General features: G+C 32.4%; 2 protein-coding genes across 5 annotated transcripts; one reads left to right on the top strand and one right to left on the bottom strand.

Moving 5' to 3' along the window:
* Positions 1 to 183: 183 nt before the first annotated feature.
* On the bottom strand, positions 184 to 5330 carry LOC105348987 (cilia-and flagella-associated protein 96). 3 transcript variants are annotated; one of them, XM_011458615.4, is made up of 7 exons: positions 5160 to 5330; positions 4450 to 4669; positions 4140 to 4277; positions 2809 to 2884; positions 2068 to 2256; positions 1691 to 1866; positions 184 to 1486 (listed from the first exon to the last, which is right to left on the bottom strand). In XM_011458615.4, exons 1-7 carry the CDS (start codon positions 5254 to 5256, stop codon positions 1441 to 1443), a joined length of 942 nt encoding a protein of 313 aa, XP_011456917.1. In that variant the 5' UTR covers positions 5257 to 5330; the 3' UTR covers positions 184 to 1440. The 3 variants fall into 3 exon arrangements, with proteins under 3 accessions (XP_011456917.1, XP_011456918.1, XP_011456919.1); XM_011458616.4 differs by lacking the exon at positions 2809 to 2884 and adding an exon at positions 3524 to 3599; XM_011458617.4 differs by lacking the exon at positions 2809 to 2884 and adding an exon at positions 3882 to 3957.
* A 110-nt stretch (positions 5331 to 5440) lies between these two features.
* On the top strand, positions 5441 to 11445 carry LOC105348988 (double-strand break repair protein MRE11). 2 transcript variants are annotated; one of them, XM_066067020.1, is made up of 8 exons: positions 5441 to 5548; positions 6437 to 7470; positions 7650 to 7746; positions 7912 to 8006; positions 8269 to 8357; positions 8471 to 8590; positions 9633 to 10060; positions 11167 to 11445. In XM_066067020.1, the coding sequence occupies exons 2-8, from the start codon at positions 6444 to 6446 to the stop codon at positions 11330 to 11332; spliced, it is 2022 nt and encodes a 673-aa protein (XP_065923092.1). In that variant the 5' UTR covers positions 5441 to 5548; positions 6437 to 6443; the 3' UTR covers positions 11333 to 11445. The 2 variants fall into 2 exon arrangements, with proteins under 2 accessions (XP_065923092.1, XP_065923093.1); XM_066067021.1 differs by lacking the exon at positions 5441 to 5548 and adding an exon at positions 5792 to 5905.
* Positions 11446 to 16157: the final 4712 nt, after the last annotated feature.

Here is a 16157-nt window from a genome sequence, read left to right on the forward strand (position 1 = left end):
CCGGTATGTGTTTATGGTCTTGTTCCCTACATACAGTGTATTAAACATCTTCTGATTCACCTCTAGACTTAAATCTCTTGTTAGATTTGTGCAATTAATGTGCAATTGCAATGAAAGTATTTTCACAGATTCATGTACATACCAAGCATTTTTTTATAATAAGGAATGCAAAGACAAACAAAATATTCGTAAAGATAAATTTTATTTTTCATGTGGAAAAATTAACAAATACGACCATTTGCAGCACATCTTTCAAATTCATTTTCATAAAATGTGACAAATTATTGTTTATGATAACAGTATATCTACTTGTATGGGGAACTTTAAAAAAAACAGAATTTTTTTTTCAAATAATGTAATGGTTTGTAATATTTTATATTGCATTCACCAAAAAATAAAAAAAATCAGAACTAGAATTAAATTTGGTTGAAAATATTGATAAATAAAAAGGTTAAGGGGCAAACGTAAGATTTGATATTGAAAAAGAAATCTTAAGAGTAATGATATTTAAAAACATGTAGTCTGTTATTATCATAGTAGTAAACAAACACATTTAGTTTTTAAGGCAAATACTGTATGACTTTTCCAGGGTTTCTTTATCCATAATTATACATGTACTTTGATGTTCTGCAACTGTATATTGTAAACCTTTAATATTGTAGGAAAATCTTGGTCAATAATTTGAAAATCTTGTATTTCACTACAGCCATTAATTTCTAAATGATTTTTTGTTACCAAAATGTATATAGCCATTCAAATTTTGAGGGAAACCCTTGGAAAGACCTTTATTTAAGTACTGTAACACCATTACAGCACCAGTTTTGAGGGATAATGTTCAAGTTTTTATTAAGGCAACGTAACAAAAGAAAAATTGTAACACAAATTTATGTTTGCAAGGAAGAAGAATAGCTTGCTAAATCCAAGCAAATAAAAATGGTTTTGTCAACATAGAAACATGTTACACAGATTTCACAGGAACACTTAAAAATCTAGTTTAATAACCTATATAGGGCAATATAACTCTTTATCACAGCTTCAACTTGATGAGTTTTGCCAATACATAATGATTAATGTATTGGCCATTGCAACAAAACATTTAGACTGATATGCATTTTTAAAAAAAAAATCAACCTAACACAAAATGTTATAATACACTGAGAGAGATAATATTGAAGTAAAAAAAAAACACCAATAGAAGATGAGGTTTTGTCTTTGCACACAAGAGGCATAAATAATCTAGACATGAATATTTTATGTACAATATAAAAATATGACATTAAATGTCTTTTCAATTAATACACAACTCTGTGCTTCACATACACAGATATTGGTTTGACTGGGAAATTGGAAGAGGTAAAAAAAAGAAAGGAATCGTGCCACAAGTTGTTATATTGTTTCTAGACATGCATCCCAAATATCTATATTACAATGATTATGGCTTTATATAATAGCTGAAACTGATCTGTAATTCTGAATGTTGATTGATCTGAAAAAAGAAACAAGGCAAGGTTAAAATTTTGTGGCATTGTGCATTTTTATCCCACAAAACATTAAGTTATTCATAGTGTGAAAAATATTTGTTTGAGAATCAAAAGTATGTGTATTTAAATTTTTTAAACTATGAAAACCCTATGATTATAATCTCTTACTTCCAAAATTTTTTTTCTAGTTTTGTACATGTAATACATACTTGAGCACATTTTGGTTGACAATAGACACAGTTGGTGTACTCTTCGGACCCTGAGAAGGCATAAATGTTTTCCCACTTTTGTTGACAATATTGACAGAGCGAGAAACTTTGACTTTGTACGGATCAGCAGAATGTGAGGGATAAGGATCGAATGTTCCAGCTTTCATACCAGCAGGCTGAAAATAATTATTTCAAGTAGTAAGTTCATGCATCAGAAATATTTTTTCAAGTAGCAAGCTAATACATTTTTTTGGATCCTGGAAGCGGCACCAAATAAATTGATTTTTTTGGTAAATAATTTCTGATGGACATTTTATTAATGATAGAGAATACTGTTTATTCAGGTAATTTTTTTTACATTAAATAAATGTTCTTACCATCTTTCCAGGGGAGCTTGGTTTGAAAGGTTTGGAATCATCTTTCTTAGTTGGCACAGTTGCAGACCCACCTCTGCGACCAAATTTGTCAGAGGTGTATGGGTTGCCATCAAAGTAAGCTCTCGGATGCATATTTAGTTTAAATGGACCACTTCCCTTTATGGAACTCTTATGTTGTTGTAATTCTTTCTAAAATTTTACAAATGGAAAAATAATAAGTTATCAAAGTTTTGATTTTTTCCGTTTTTTTTATTCAAAAGAACAATTCAGACATGTATCTTGTTAATTTTTGCAATTAATCTCCCTCAAAATTTATAAATTTTATGGGTGCAAATTTACATGTATATTCATATAACCACATGCAGGCAATACAGCTGTTTAGTTAGTACTTCAGTGATAATCATAACATGTCTCAAAATAAAATGTATCACAGAAAATGGAATAAATGTATGAATTTGAATTAAATAGCTCCCATCACCCAAAACTAAAACATCTGGACATATGGCATGAACCATTTTAAAAATTGGTAGATTCTTGAAATTTGAAAAAAAAAATCTTTTTAAATACAAAAGCAAATTTGAAATTGATAGAATTATACATTGTTTGATAAGCCAAAAAAATTATCAGTATTCAAGTACAATGACATTTCTCATGGACATAAATAAAGTATGGAAATTTGACCTGTTTGAAACTTCATATAATTCATTTCTTATATTCTAAATTGTGATAAGTTTATCCAACCTTTGTTAATTCCTTGGCTCTGTCATATGCATCAGTTTGATACTTGGGATAATCTCCTAGTGTAATGCCCATATAGCTAGAAAACACACACTGCAGGGTTATGGTATAAAGCAAGACTGGCACATAATACTGAACAAGTGAACAACAGAAAAAGACACATTGTAGCATATTGTGTTGATGCTCATATTGCACTGCAAACAATATTGTCATATCACACAGAATAAAAGCCACACGGAAATCATACTGTTGATGGAATTCATAAAAACTTGAAAGTGGTGTAAGATCTCATGTATGATATCAATAAATACTGTATTTTGAGACAGCAATTTTAATCAGTGAAAGTTAAAAAAGAATTTTATTAATGAATTTTTTTATTTATTAAAAAAAAATTTCCTTTTATCTGATGACTTTATTTTACATTATGATTTATTTTGATTAATTATTGAATTTTGAGGAGTAAACAGAAATGTTGGTTATTTAAAATGACTTTTAAATGATTTTTAAAAAGAGTTTTCAAGTTTCTTGTCTAATTCTTTCAGTTAGTTTTAATTAAGTACTAGCTGGTAAAGACAATGTTTGGACATCTAGCAAACCTGCTAAACCCCAGGAAATATGTTAAATAGCTAAACCCTTCATCCAACATCTACATACACATATACATACATGATAGTACATATATACACAATACACATGTATATGTTTGTATAGTACAAACCCTTGCAATATCTTTATGTTTTTCATAAGGATCTGGCAAGTAGTTTGGATATTTGCCAAGTGTCACATTCATATATCTATATAGGAAAAATATGTATAATTCAGTCCATATGAATAAAAATATTTATAAGAGTTAAAGATCGAATGACGTGGAACTTGGGGTTCAATAGTGACAGTCAACAGTAACAAAATCTATACCTATAGCTAAACCCCCCCCCCCCCCGAGTGTATATATGATGAAATGATTTGCGTATAGCATATTTTGGAAAAATTGCTGATGTGATCATTAGTGCAGAAAAAACCCCAAAAAACATCAGCATCTGCATTTGTAATATACAGCTTGAAGAGAGTGAACAAACCCTGGCAATTTCTTTATGCTGATCAAATGGGTCATGTAAGTAATTGGGATATTTCCCTAAAGTTACTCCGAGATACCTGAAACCATATGAATACATCAACTTCTTTTTCTACATAAAATTAACAACTTAATACGTTCCAATCAACCTTTCAAAATCATCTGCATCTGAAATTCTCAGATTAATATTAATCATGTATGATAAAAGATCTAATAATGTACTAAATGGAACATGTTATGAAAAAGTAATGAAAAATCTTACCCAAATCCTGTTCCCCTTTTCCCTGGATTTGTTGAGAAGTTTTTGCCTGGAGATTTGTATTCCTTGCCAGGTCTTGATGCAGGACTAAATGCACCAATTGGTCCACCTAATGTTCCATAATGATTTCCTAGACCAGATCTGAACAATAGAAGCAATGTGAGTTAAATATGGTGCCAGAAACATATACCATATCAAGAATAAATTAAACCAAGATGCTACATATAAAATTATACAATATTTCAAACAGGTGCATAAATTAATGTTTAAGAATTGGCTTTGCATTGAGCTTTCAAATAGACTTGTAACTTACTGTTTTTTCTCTCCACTGCTTGGTAAAAATGGTTTTGCAATGTTCTTTTGCATTTCTTTCAACCGATTTTGTCGACGTATTTTTATAGGGTCTGTATAGGATTCTCCTTCAAACACCCTAGTATATCCCTTCTGAAAGTACCCAGCCTGCAAAGCAGACCTATCTTTTGAGCCCTCTGTTAACATCTGTTTACCCTTTTCAGCTGCTTCATTGAATTTGACTGGAATAAAAATAGCAGATTTTGTTCTGAAAGCAATCAATGTTTTGGGTAAAGTTTGATCATTTTATAAACTTAGCATCGTTATCATTTGTAGATTTTCATGTTTGTTAAATAGGTCTTCCTATAGTAATCAAACATAACATATTTCACCTTTACATTGATTGTTCATTCTTTCTTTAAATGAAATTTACAATTGATTACTAAGTACTTTCTAATGCACATATGCACTTCGATCATCAATTACAGGCAATTCTTATATGAGACACTTTTTGTGCATGGATAAAAGTTAAACTAATAGTGTTGATAGTGCAATAAAACAAACTGTGTGTGCTTTTCAATCAAATAAGACCAGGTGCGGTGTGTTGGTATACAAAACAATAAATCCGCAAAAATTAATTGCCTTGCATATGAGACCAATGGTGAATATATATATGTGTGTGTGAACATTTTAAGTTCAGGTGTGCATCTCAGTGGTAGACAGTTTGCTTACCTCCACGTTCCTTATATTTATCATTTATTGTAACGTATCCCATCTCCCTAAATAAACCAACACGGTCCATATCCGTGCGTCCTCCCTTTTCCCCCATTTTGGTCTGTTTGTAACTATTCCTTTCAAAATTGAATCCTAATTAAAAAACGGTAAGTTTAATTTTATATGCTATTCACTTAATAAATGTCCAAATGTTTCCAATAAACCATTTCACGTAGGAAACATTGATAAGGGAATCTTGGTGCTCCAGTTCCCCTATTGTTGGAATAATCGCTATGGAGATTGCCGTTGTGTGGCGCTAACAGGATATCCGGTAAACTTACGGAAGGCATCGGGAGTTGTCCATTAGAATAGCAGTTGATTAAAGAAAACCGCGCCAAATTGATAAGGTAAAACATTAATGTTTTAACCGTGTATATAACTGTAATTAGATATATATTCAATCATATATAGTCAACCAGACAATTATTTTTAAAAAGGTTATGTATCGACAAATATTATCAAAAGAGAAATCAGTACAAAAACCCGAATTTTCTCTTTAGCTGTATATTATAATGATAATTTTAACGTGTGCATTATCGTACATGACTATTTGTTATTTTCCAAGTGGAAAGTGGTGCATGATACAGTCCTTAATTTGCAGTTTGAATATTGGTTAAAAGAGAACTGTCACTTAATGTTTACTGATCTTTGAAATCACTGTTTTGAACAAGTCAAGGAATTAAAACTCATTGAAGACTCTCAGGGTATGTAGATTGTCTTTCGTTAATCATCTTCGCAAACCCAGGGTTCTCGGTCCACTCTGCTACCCTTGGCTTTTATTTCTTAAACTGCTCAGTGTAAAAATTGTGATAAAAAACATTTCTAGTTGTTTTCAACATATTAGTGAGATGCAGTACATGTATTACTAGAAGCTAAACTCAGGTCACACCATTTAAACTTTGCCAATAACATATTTGAATTTTTTTAAAACCTGAATTTATGTTGAACACAAATTATTTTAATTTGTACTAACTACTAACAGGGTTGTCTCTAAGACCCGGGAGGCGGGGAATTTCCCCGCCTAAAGTGATGTAATTACCCGGCTATTATTGCATTTTAAACACAATCAAGCTATAAGCTAGACCTCCAGATCCCCTTCTCCTTTTTTATTTCTCCCTTCTACTTCAATATTTAGAGACAACCCTGTACTAAGTTATCAAGGACTGAAAAATTGAAACTTTAGAGTGTGCTGTTTGTTTCACTTTTAATTCATATAAACTTGCTCAAATCTACAGGGTAACAATGCCTGAAGAATCATCAGAAGATGTTTTTAAGATCATTGTTGCCACAGACATACATCTTGGATATGGTGAAAAAGACGTCATCAGAGGGAATGATTCTTTAGTCACTTTTGAAGAAATCCTGGAAAATGCCAAGAAACATGAGGCTGACTTTATTCTATTGGGTGGAGACCTCTTCCATGAGAACAAACCACCTCGCAGAATCATGCATGGATGCATATCATTGCTCAGAAAGTTCTGTTTTGGTGACAAACCAATTTTGTTTGAATACTTGAGTGACCAATCTGCTGATTTTAAACATTGTCAATTCCCAACTTTAAACTATGAAGACACTAACCTGAATGTTTCGATTCCTGTGTTTTCTATACATGGAAACCATGACGACCCTTCAGGTCAAGGAAATTTGTGTTCGTTGGATCTTCTCCACAGTGCAGGCTTGATGAACTATTTTGGCAAAACAACAAGCTTAGAAAAAATCGAAATGTCCCCTCTTCTAATGCAGAAAGGAAACACAAAACTCGCTCTGTATGGATTAGGATCAGTGAGGGACGAACGTCTGCATCGTCTCTTTGTTCACAAAAACGTAACAATGCTGAGACCAAAAGAAAACCAGGAGGATTGGTTTAATGTGTTTGTCATTCACCAGAATCGTGCCAAACACTCCACCACTAGCTATATTCCGGAGCAGTTTCTAGACGATTTCTTAGACCTTGTCATATGGGGACACGAACATGAATGTCGGCTCGAACCGGAATGGAACAGTTCACAGAACTTTTTCGTCAGCCAGCCCGGTAGCAGTGTAGCAACTTCACTCAGTGAGGGAGAAACGGTCAAGAAGCACATTGGCCTGCTGCAGATCAAAGGCAAAAATTTCAAGATCACTAAAATTCCTTTGACCACTGTAAGACAGTTTTACATGGAAGATGTGGTGCTCAGTGAAACGGAACTGAATCCAGCAGACCATGACATTGATCGTAAAGTGGAAGCCTATTGCTCTGAGAAAGTGGAAGCTATTTTAGAAAAAGCGGGTAGGATGAAGTTATTAATTGAGAATGATAGCTTTGATAGATATTAAATGAAATGTCTTATCTACATAGTGTATTTAAGACAAGATCATGGGTACTAGGTTTTATCAGGTCATGTTTTTTTCTTGTACGTAACATAAGTTTACCATTGCTTTTGAGAAGTTTAAATTTTCTCCTTTCAGCTCTTGAACATTCAGGCAACAGAAGGCAACCAGACAAGCCTTTAGTCAGACTTCGCATTGATTACACAGGGGGGTTTGAACCATTTAGTGGTTACAGGTAAATATATATATAATTGTAATGGTATTATTATATTAATAGTATATCTGTTCTTCTGATATCATATTATGGGAATTTTGTGTTCTCTACTTTTGGTTTAAACTTTTTTTATAGAGTTTCTTGGGTAAATGACTTACATGTACTTGATGTTCCTTTGTTTTAAAGATTTGGACAAAAATTTGTTGATAAGGTTGCAAATCCAAAGGACATGATTCACTTCACACGTCGTAAAATAACTAAAGTGAAGACAGATGAAAAAGGTATGCATATTCTTTATTAATAAATAGGAAAAAAACATCTGTATGTTGGAGTCAAAATTGTAACATAAATTGAATTCAGTGTATTGTAAAGAATGTTAGATGTTATGTACAAGATCATGCATAAAAATTTGGGCTACTGGTAAAATTTCTTTGTACTTATTCATCTGCTGTACTGAAGCAATGTGCTGTAATTTGTTTGCCCACATGTACATGTATAACTGTGAAAAATGTTTTATATGGTAAGAAAACTGTTTTCCCACAGATCCTGTGATTGGTGATGTCAAGGTAGATAATCTGGACACGTCTAGAGTGGAGGATATGGTGAAGGATATCTTCAGCAATGCAGATCAGGTGAGAGGATTTATATAAATAATGTATCTTTTTAGAAAGTCAAGTTTTTATAACCTTGTTACACTTTGGATAAATACAACAAACTTATCCATACATCTTGCTTCACTTTACAGAACTGGCAGCTTAAATTGCTGACAGAGAAAGGAATGGGGGATGCTGTCCAGGAATATGTGGACAAGGAGGAAAAAGAGGCCATCTCAGAACTTGTCAAGTACCAGCTGGAAAAAACTCAGGTACTTCTAAGAGCCATTAAAATAATTTCTCCTTGGGTTAAAAATTTTGAGCTTAAAGATTGGTGAATTTTTGTTTCAATATTGGTGAAATTTTGATTTTAACGAGGCCGAGTACAGAACGAGTACGCACGCTTTCGCGCAGCGTTTCATTTGTATTGTGACGTCATCTTTATGCTTGGTTGACGCCATGGCGTGATAGTTTCAACTGCAGATATTCAGCGAAAATTGTTGAAAATATCTCGTTTGATGCGTAAAAATATTGTTATATTGTGGAATAAACATAAATGTCTCGAAGTATAAGCTATATTTGGGCTCGGGTCGAAAACGTGAAGAGGGTTCAGCAAGCTTAGCCTTCTGTCACGTTTTCTTAACCCGCCTAAATATAGCTAAATTCATATATTTCAGACAGTAACCATGTATTTTATATCAATGACCCTTAATATGTGATGTTATATATTTTTTTATTACTTAAATATGTCTGAATGTTTTAATATAAATACTATTTAGATCACCTTTTCCGCTTTTGTCAAATAAAAAATAGCCATTATCTGACGAATCTGGGAAATTGGGCATACAAAAATCCACTTTGATAAGACCCCTGGAACAAACCAGGAGGTAAAAGGTTTTTTTTATTTGACCATTAGATGCCTTTAAGCAATAACTTTAATATGTAGAACAGAAAAAGAAATCCCTAGGGCAGAAGTTTTGAAAAAATGTAAAAAGTATGCAAAATTGATACATTTCAAGCAAAATCCCATAGGGTCCTATGTTAAAGATTAACACACTTTGTGATGACCCCCTAAACAAACGGTGTGGTAAATGTCTTATTTTTAAATCTTAAAATAATAATTATATCAGTAGAAATTCATGTAAAAAGTTTCATCCAAAAATCTAGGGCAGAACAAATTAGACCCGGCCTCGTTAAGAAAAATTAGATTTCTGAATGTTTCGATTTTGTCACAGCAAACAATCAAATTTGAAATACATGTAGGTAAAAAGAGGTACATATAAATATGACCATTCTATGGGTTTGATGTTTCAGACACATCTCAAGCAAAGGAACATTAGTGAAGACCTAATTGTGGACGAGGTGAACAGATACAAGGAGGAGAGAAAAAAGAAAAAAGAGGACGAAGCAGAGGTAAAAGAAGCCATTAAGAGAGCGCAGACTAAACGTCCCAAAGACATGGATGATGAGGATGAAATCAGTAGGAACAGCGACTCGGAGGGCAATGAATCGGATGTACCAACAACGAGTTCTACAACAAGAGGAAGGGGGAGAGGACGTGGAAGTCGAGGAGGCAAAACAGGGGAAACTTCAAGAGGGAGGGGCTCCAGAGGGGGGCGGGGGAGTAGAGGGGGCAGAGGAGGAAGAGGCAAGGCTGCTGTGGTCGAGACTACCAGTTCCATTATGGATGCCTTTGGGTCTCAGAGATCTAGATCAAGACAGAGCAGTAAAAATACCACCAGGTAAAAATAAATAATTTTTTGCTATAGTTATTACGTATACATGTACATATTTTAGCATTTTGTAGTGGATTTCAACCAGTTTAGGTACGACACTTGATTTGTCAAACAAATTTTTGTGCTATGATCTTAAATCATTTTCTAAATCAAGGTAAAAAACAGTGTAAAATAATATCCGGAGCATTTATTTTTAGCTTTTTTTGGCCTTATCTTGGTGAAGAGGGAATAGTGATATTGAACAAAGTTTAGAGGTCAAAACCTTAAATCTTTGTCATACATGTATAAATATATAAATAGAATGTGAAGGTCACAGCAGATCTGTCTGTCAATCCTTGTTGTGAGCATACATGTACTTTTTTTTCCATTGTTTAATCTAATTTATACTTCAACCAGAGTATCTTCAAGTAAAGTGTTTGCTGTGACCTTGAACTAAATCTTTAAGTTGTGGTTAAGGTCAAATATTGCTCTGTTCTATTTATTTTGTTGTCTACATGTACAAAAGGCAATACATGTTTTGAAACTTCTAATTCTATAGTCTGTCCCAAGATATTTTTGCCAAACATTTTTCCTAAATTTTTCTGTATTTAAGAATACATCTTGGTTTAAATGATGTTCAATAGAATGAAAAAATCCCAAGGTTTTCCCTTTAAAAGCCCCCCCCCCCCCCCAAATCTTGTCATATTTCAATACACTGCTAATAATAAAAAGTCTATGGGAATTTTCCATTGCAAAAGAGATGAAGGTACCCAGATGATAAATTAATGTTGAAAAATTGTGCAAGGTATTCCGAGCAACTTCTGAATGTAGAAAAGATGTAAACATTTCCCAGTATAAATCTTTATAAGAAATCTTTTTTCATTCTGTGACGATAATGTGTCAATGAAAATATCTTGGAAATTTTCCCCTTCATTGAAGTCAATTGCACTTCTCTCACAGGTATGTGTATTTTTATTTAATATCATCCAAATGTGCAGCATAAATATCTTGAGACAGACTATAGTTCAGAACAAATTACAAAGCATGGTAGTTCATTTCTGTTATCATGTACCGGTACATGTTTGCAAAAAAAAAAAAACAATTCTTTTGAATGTTGTTTTTTTATCCAATAGCAATTTTGGTTCAGATGAGGATGAGGATAGCATTATGATATCAGATGATGATGACTTGCCAAAGATTTCCAAAAAGTCCAAGGCCTCCTCCACCAAGAAGAAGAGAGGCATTACATTCGACTCGGATTCTGAGGAAGATATTTTCCCAACAAAGCGAAAACGATAAATCCATGTATTAAACATGACATGTACCAATTCACCTGTTGTTTTAATGGAAGCTTTGTTATGAAATAGTAATTTGTTATTGTTCATGAATTATAATTAAAAAAAATCAAATTTCATTTTTTCATTATATTAACAATAAATCATATAGAGCAAAAATACATAAGATATAGTTACCAGCTTACACTCAATGTACATTATTCTATGTACCATGCTTAAAGCTGAACACTACTGGTAAAAGGTCTGCCATGCAGCTATCTCTATAACCCCTGTATAAGCTGCAAACCTCATTACAGTTCAAAGTTTTTAGCTGTAGAGGTCTCTGTGGATGCACATCTTGCATCGCTGAGTTACACGGTCGCAATGATATCAACATTTTTTTAAGGCAGGAGAATACTAGCATCAAATATACAGGTTTATGCATCATTTACAAACAAATTGCATATAGAACAAGAAATGCACAAAATCGAAGACCACGAAAGGAATACTACATGTCGGTCGCAAGTTTCTGGTGTGCAGTTGGGTGTAACAAAATGAAAGGATTTATATACCTGAGTGACGGTGCCTATTAATGAGTTTAATGTCAAAATTATAAAATAATTTTCTAACTCCCACCCCCCTGCTCTTTTTTCCATATTGGTAGATGACTGTACAGTAAATTCTTCAAGAGTTCTGGCCATGCAGAATTGAAGCTTTTTTAGCTCACTTGTACCAAAGGTTCAAGCGAGCTTTTCTGATCACCTGTTGTTGAATTTTCTAGAACCACTGATACAATGCATCATTATGAAAAGGGGATTCTAAATTGTCGAAATAAATGGCAAAACCCTTTTAAAAAAAGATTATATAATTGCACAACAGTGAAAATAGGGTGCATGTCTTAAAAAATCTTCTCAAGAACCACTGCACCAGAAATGCCAATATTTACATCACAGCTTTTATGTATAGTGAAGATTCTAATTGTTAAAATTGGGAACATAAAAGTAGAGGTAAAATGTTTAAAAATCTTCTCAAGAACTACAATGCTACAGTTAATGAAATTACTAGGGCAAGCATCCTCAAAAAATGTAGTTTTTAAATTGTTAAAATTGTGACCCCAGACCAATACTGGGGCCCCAAGAGGAGTTTAAAATGTTTAAAACATAAAAATATACAAGGAAAATGTTTAAAAACCTTCTTCTCAAGAACTACAATGCTACAGTTTGTAAAATAACCATGCAAGCATTCAAAATAGTAAAGATTTTTTAACAAGAGGCCCATGGGCCATATCGCTCACCTGAGGAACAATAGGTATGATAAAATCAGCTTAAGGAAGGAGTCTTTTCATTATCAAACATACTTCTTATAATAAGAAATTCATGAAATTTTGACACAGTCAAACAGATCATATTACCAAATGATTCTATCAGTTTAATCAAATTTGACCTTTTTGTTTTCGCATAAAGGTCAGGTCAAGGTCATTACCTTTTTCCTCAATGTAAAGGACGATAAAAATAAGTGTAGGTCTTTGCAGTTATGTAGACATTTGTTTAAGATTTGAAGATTCTATTCTTCAATGAAATAATAGAATATCAGAATGTCCATCAGCTTATACTACTAAATTGAAATAAATATTTATTCTAAAATCGATATTGCTTAGCCCGCATTTCCTCTAATTTTCTTAAATTTTGAAGAAATTTTGATTATTTTTATATGCTTCCAATAATAAAATATTTCTGATTTTTATGTATCATGAAGACTATATAAAGATATAAATTGACAGAAAAGCTAATATATTGACCATTTAATAAGAGATAAAAATGGATTTTAGTGATTTTATCACAAAAATCAATGTATAAAAATGTAATTTGATAGGCAAATCATATTTTAAAAGAATATTCTGAAACCCAAGTATCATATCATTAGTTCACATTAGTCAAAAAAATCCAACATTGATGTTATTATTTTTAAAATGCTAAAACAGACTCATTAATCTGAAGCAATTCTGAATTGCGTAACATGTGATATTTTCCTACGCCAATGTTCCGCCAAAAATATAGTCCTTGTTAGATTGATTACATTGATTACTTTTTCTATGCCAAGTTGTATGATATTAAAAAAGAAAGAAAAATATACTATTTTAAAGTAGTCCGAGTATCGCACTACGTCATAATACGGATTTTACAATATTGGTTCGACTTTTACAAAGCGTTTTTGATACCCGGTATTGATTTTGCTCTACATCGCTGTTGTAAACAATGGCAATAATAAGCAATTAGAACGGTAATATATGTATTCTATGAGAGATAGAAATGATTAATGTTGAGAAACTCGATTCTGTTAAAGTAAAATGAAAAACGAAGTTTCTGATTTACCAGGATCTCAGGTATGCTTATATCTTCTTTGTTTTGACCCCCCCCCCCCCCCCCCCCCGAATTTTTCTTTTTATTTTACTAAAACCGGTTTAAATTTAGAGACAGAAGCTATTTCGAATTTAATCAATTGTCAATTAATTAATGTTTAAATGATATCTAACATTGTTGACAGATCTAGGCAGAAAACTGTAGCAAAATGTGATTTCTACAGATTTTTTCGTCAGGGTCAACTTGGTTTAGAGCTTATAGCGTGAAAAGTAATCCGTCAACATATAATTTATTTTACCAAATCTTTTTTCTAAGATGTCAATCTATAGAATAAACACCATGAATTTAAGTTTGAGTCCATAAAATAGTAAAAACATTACCAAACGCGATACTAGCATTGCATATTTTGTATTCTATTTTGATACATCAGGTCCATAAAGCGTACTTACTTACAAAATTTTGCGCAAAATTATTGATAAGATATGGCTTAAATAAATATTTATACTCTATTTTGTATGTTCAGTTCTAATTTTCCCAAAATTGGTAATTATTTTTAGGAAAAACGGACGTCTGGCAAATTTCATAATTGTCAATTATTTTCACAAGGGGGTACACCCGTCTGAGAGGTGATAACAAACAAACTAGCATGTAAACATACATATTTTCTTTTGTATATGTATTGCTAGAATGTATATTTATCATTTAAAGCTAAGATTTTAATGATTGAGCCCATTTAGTGCCGAGTATAGGACTACCTTAATTTCCTTTCATCTTGATTTAATGAACAATTAATCAAATTTAGGTTTGACAAGTCGAAAACCAGAAAAGACTCCTTCCTTAACTGAGTCATAATACGAACTATCTGGACAATGTACAATAAAACATGTATATCCTGTATAAATAAAATCCATCCCCCCCCCCTGGATATTCTTATGTTTATAATCATTAGTCCCTTTTCTTACAGGATGATTTTATAGTCATTGCAGTTCTCAAAAAGATATTAACAATTGTTTATATATGGGATATAAAGCTACATCAAACTCTAAACCTTCTTGTCCTGGAGCAAAGTCTTAACAATTATAAAGAATCATCTGGCTGATTAGTTTCTGAGAAGAAGATTTTTAAAGATTTACTCTATATATTCTTATGTAAAACTTTAACACACCCCCCCCCCCCCAATGTGACCCCACCCTACCCCCAGGGATCATCATTTTCACAACTTTGAATCTGAGGATACTTCCACACAAGTTTCAGCTTTCCTGGCTGATTAGTTTCTGAGAAGATTTTTAAAGATTTACTCTATATATTCCTATGTAAAACTTTGACCCCCCATTGTGGCCCAACCCTACCTCCGGGGGTCATGATTTTCACAACTTTAAATCTACACTACCTGAGGATGCTTTCACACAAGTTTCAGCTTTCCTGGCTGTATGGGTCTTTAGAAGAAGATTTTTGAATAAATTTCAAAATTTTTCAGTAATTTCTAATTATCTCCCCTTGAAAAAGGGTGTGACCCTTTATTTTCACAACTATGAATCCCCTTTGCCTAAGAATGATTTGTACTAAGTTTGGTTGAAATTGGCCCAGTAGTTCTTGAGAAGATGTTGAAAATGTGAAAAGTTTACGGACAGACAGACAGAAGGATGACAGACAAAATGGGATCAGAAAAGCTCACTTGAGCTTTTATCTCAGATGAGCTGAACATTGTTTAAATTGTGACCCCCCGACTAATACTGGGGCCCCAATAGGAATATAGAAATATATAGGGAAAATGTTTTTAAAAAAATGATATACTAGTAGAAAGATACAAGGAACTATTGTTCAGGTGAGTGATGTGGCCCATGGGCCTCTTGTTATGGACACTTGGAATGGCTGATCAGATGACCAGAGGCAATCTAGACTCTTTATGTAGTTTATTGTTAACAATGTCTGAATTTGTTTGGAAATGTTTTGGATACATGTTGCATTGAAAATATGCCAATAAATGAAGATACTTTTACATGTATAGTATTTAATTCTGGAAGAATCACTATTTAATGGATCAAAAAAATTATTTTAATATACAATGTATTTAGAACTGGTTTGCATATCACATACTAGTACCAGTAATTAAAATTCAATCTTACGTTGGCATTACATGCAAGTTATTATAAACAAACTGTAAAAAATGTATTTAAACTAAATTATTCATGTTTTAAATACGGTAAATTTTTTATTTCAATTTCAAATACATATTCATGTTCATGTATGTTAGTTTTCGATGGGGAAATATTTAAATACATATACATGTAATCATTTTAGAAAATTTAAGTTTTCTATGTTCAAAACTTTTAAAACCATCCATATTGTATAATATTTTACATTGACTTTAATATATTAAAAATAACAACAACAGACCTTTGCATCAAATAGTAAAATTTGACACCAAGTGTTTGCAGTATCAATATCATGAACCTCAATTTTTACAGATACCCATGAAAAATGCTGATA

The sequence above is a fragment of the Magallana gigas genome, chromosome 7, assembly GCF_963853765.1.
Source record: "Magallana gigas chromosome 7, xbMagGiga1.1, whole genome shotgun sequence".
NCBI classification, from domain to species: domain Eukaryota; kingdom Metazoa; phylum Mollusca; class Bivalvia; order Ostreida; family Ostreidae; genus Magallana; species Magallana gigas.

Excerpts from the sequence above, each read along its gene's own strand:
- LOC105348987 (XM_011458615.4), bottom strand. The coding sequence starts at position 5,256 with ATGGGGGAAAAGGGAGGACGCACGGATATGGACCGTGTTGGTTTATTT. Across the intron at positions 2,885-4,139 it reads AAAAGGGGAACAGGATTTGG|CTATATGGGCATTACACTAG; the intron begins GTAAGATTTTTC and ends TGTGTTTTCTAG. Across the intron at positions 1,487-1,690 it reads GTCAACCAAAATGTGCTCAA|ATCAATCAACATTCAGAATT; the intron begins GTATGTATTACA and ends TTCTTTTTTCAG.
- LOC105348988 (XM_066067020.1), top strand. The coding sequence starts at position 6,444 with ATGCCTGAAGAATCATCAGAAGATGTTTTTAAGATCATTGTTGCCACA. Across the intron at positions 7,471-7,649 it reads AGCTATTTTAGAAAAAGCGG|CTCTTGAACATTCAGGCAAC; the intron begins GTAGGATGAAGT and ends TTCTCCTTTCAG. Across the intron at positions 7,747-7,911 it reads GAACCATTTAGTGGTTACAG|ATTTGGACAAAAATTTGTTG; the intron begins GTAAATATATAT and ends TTTGTTTTAAAG.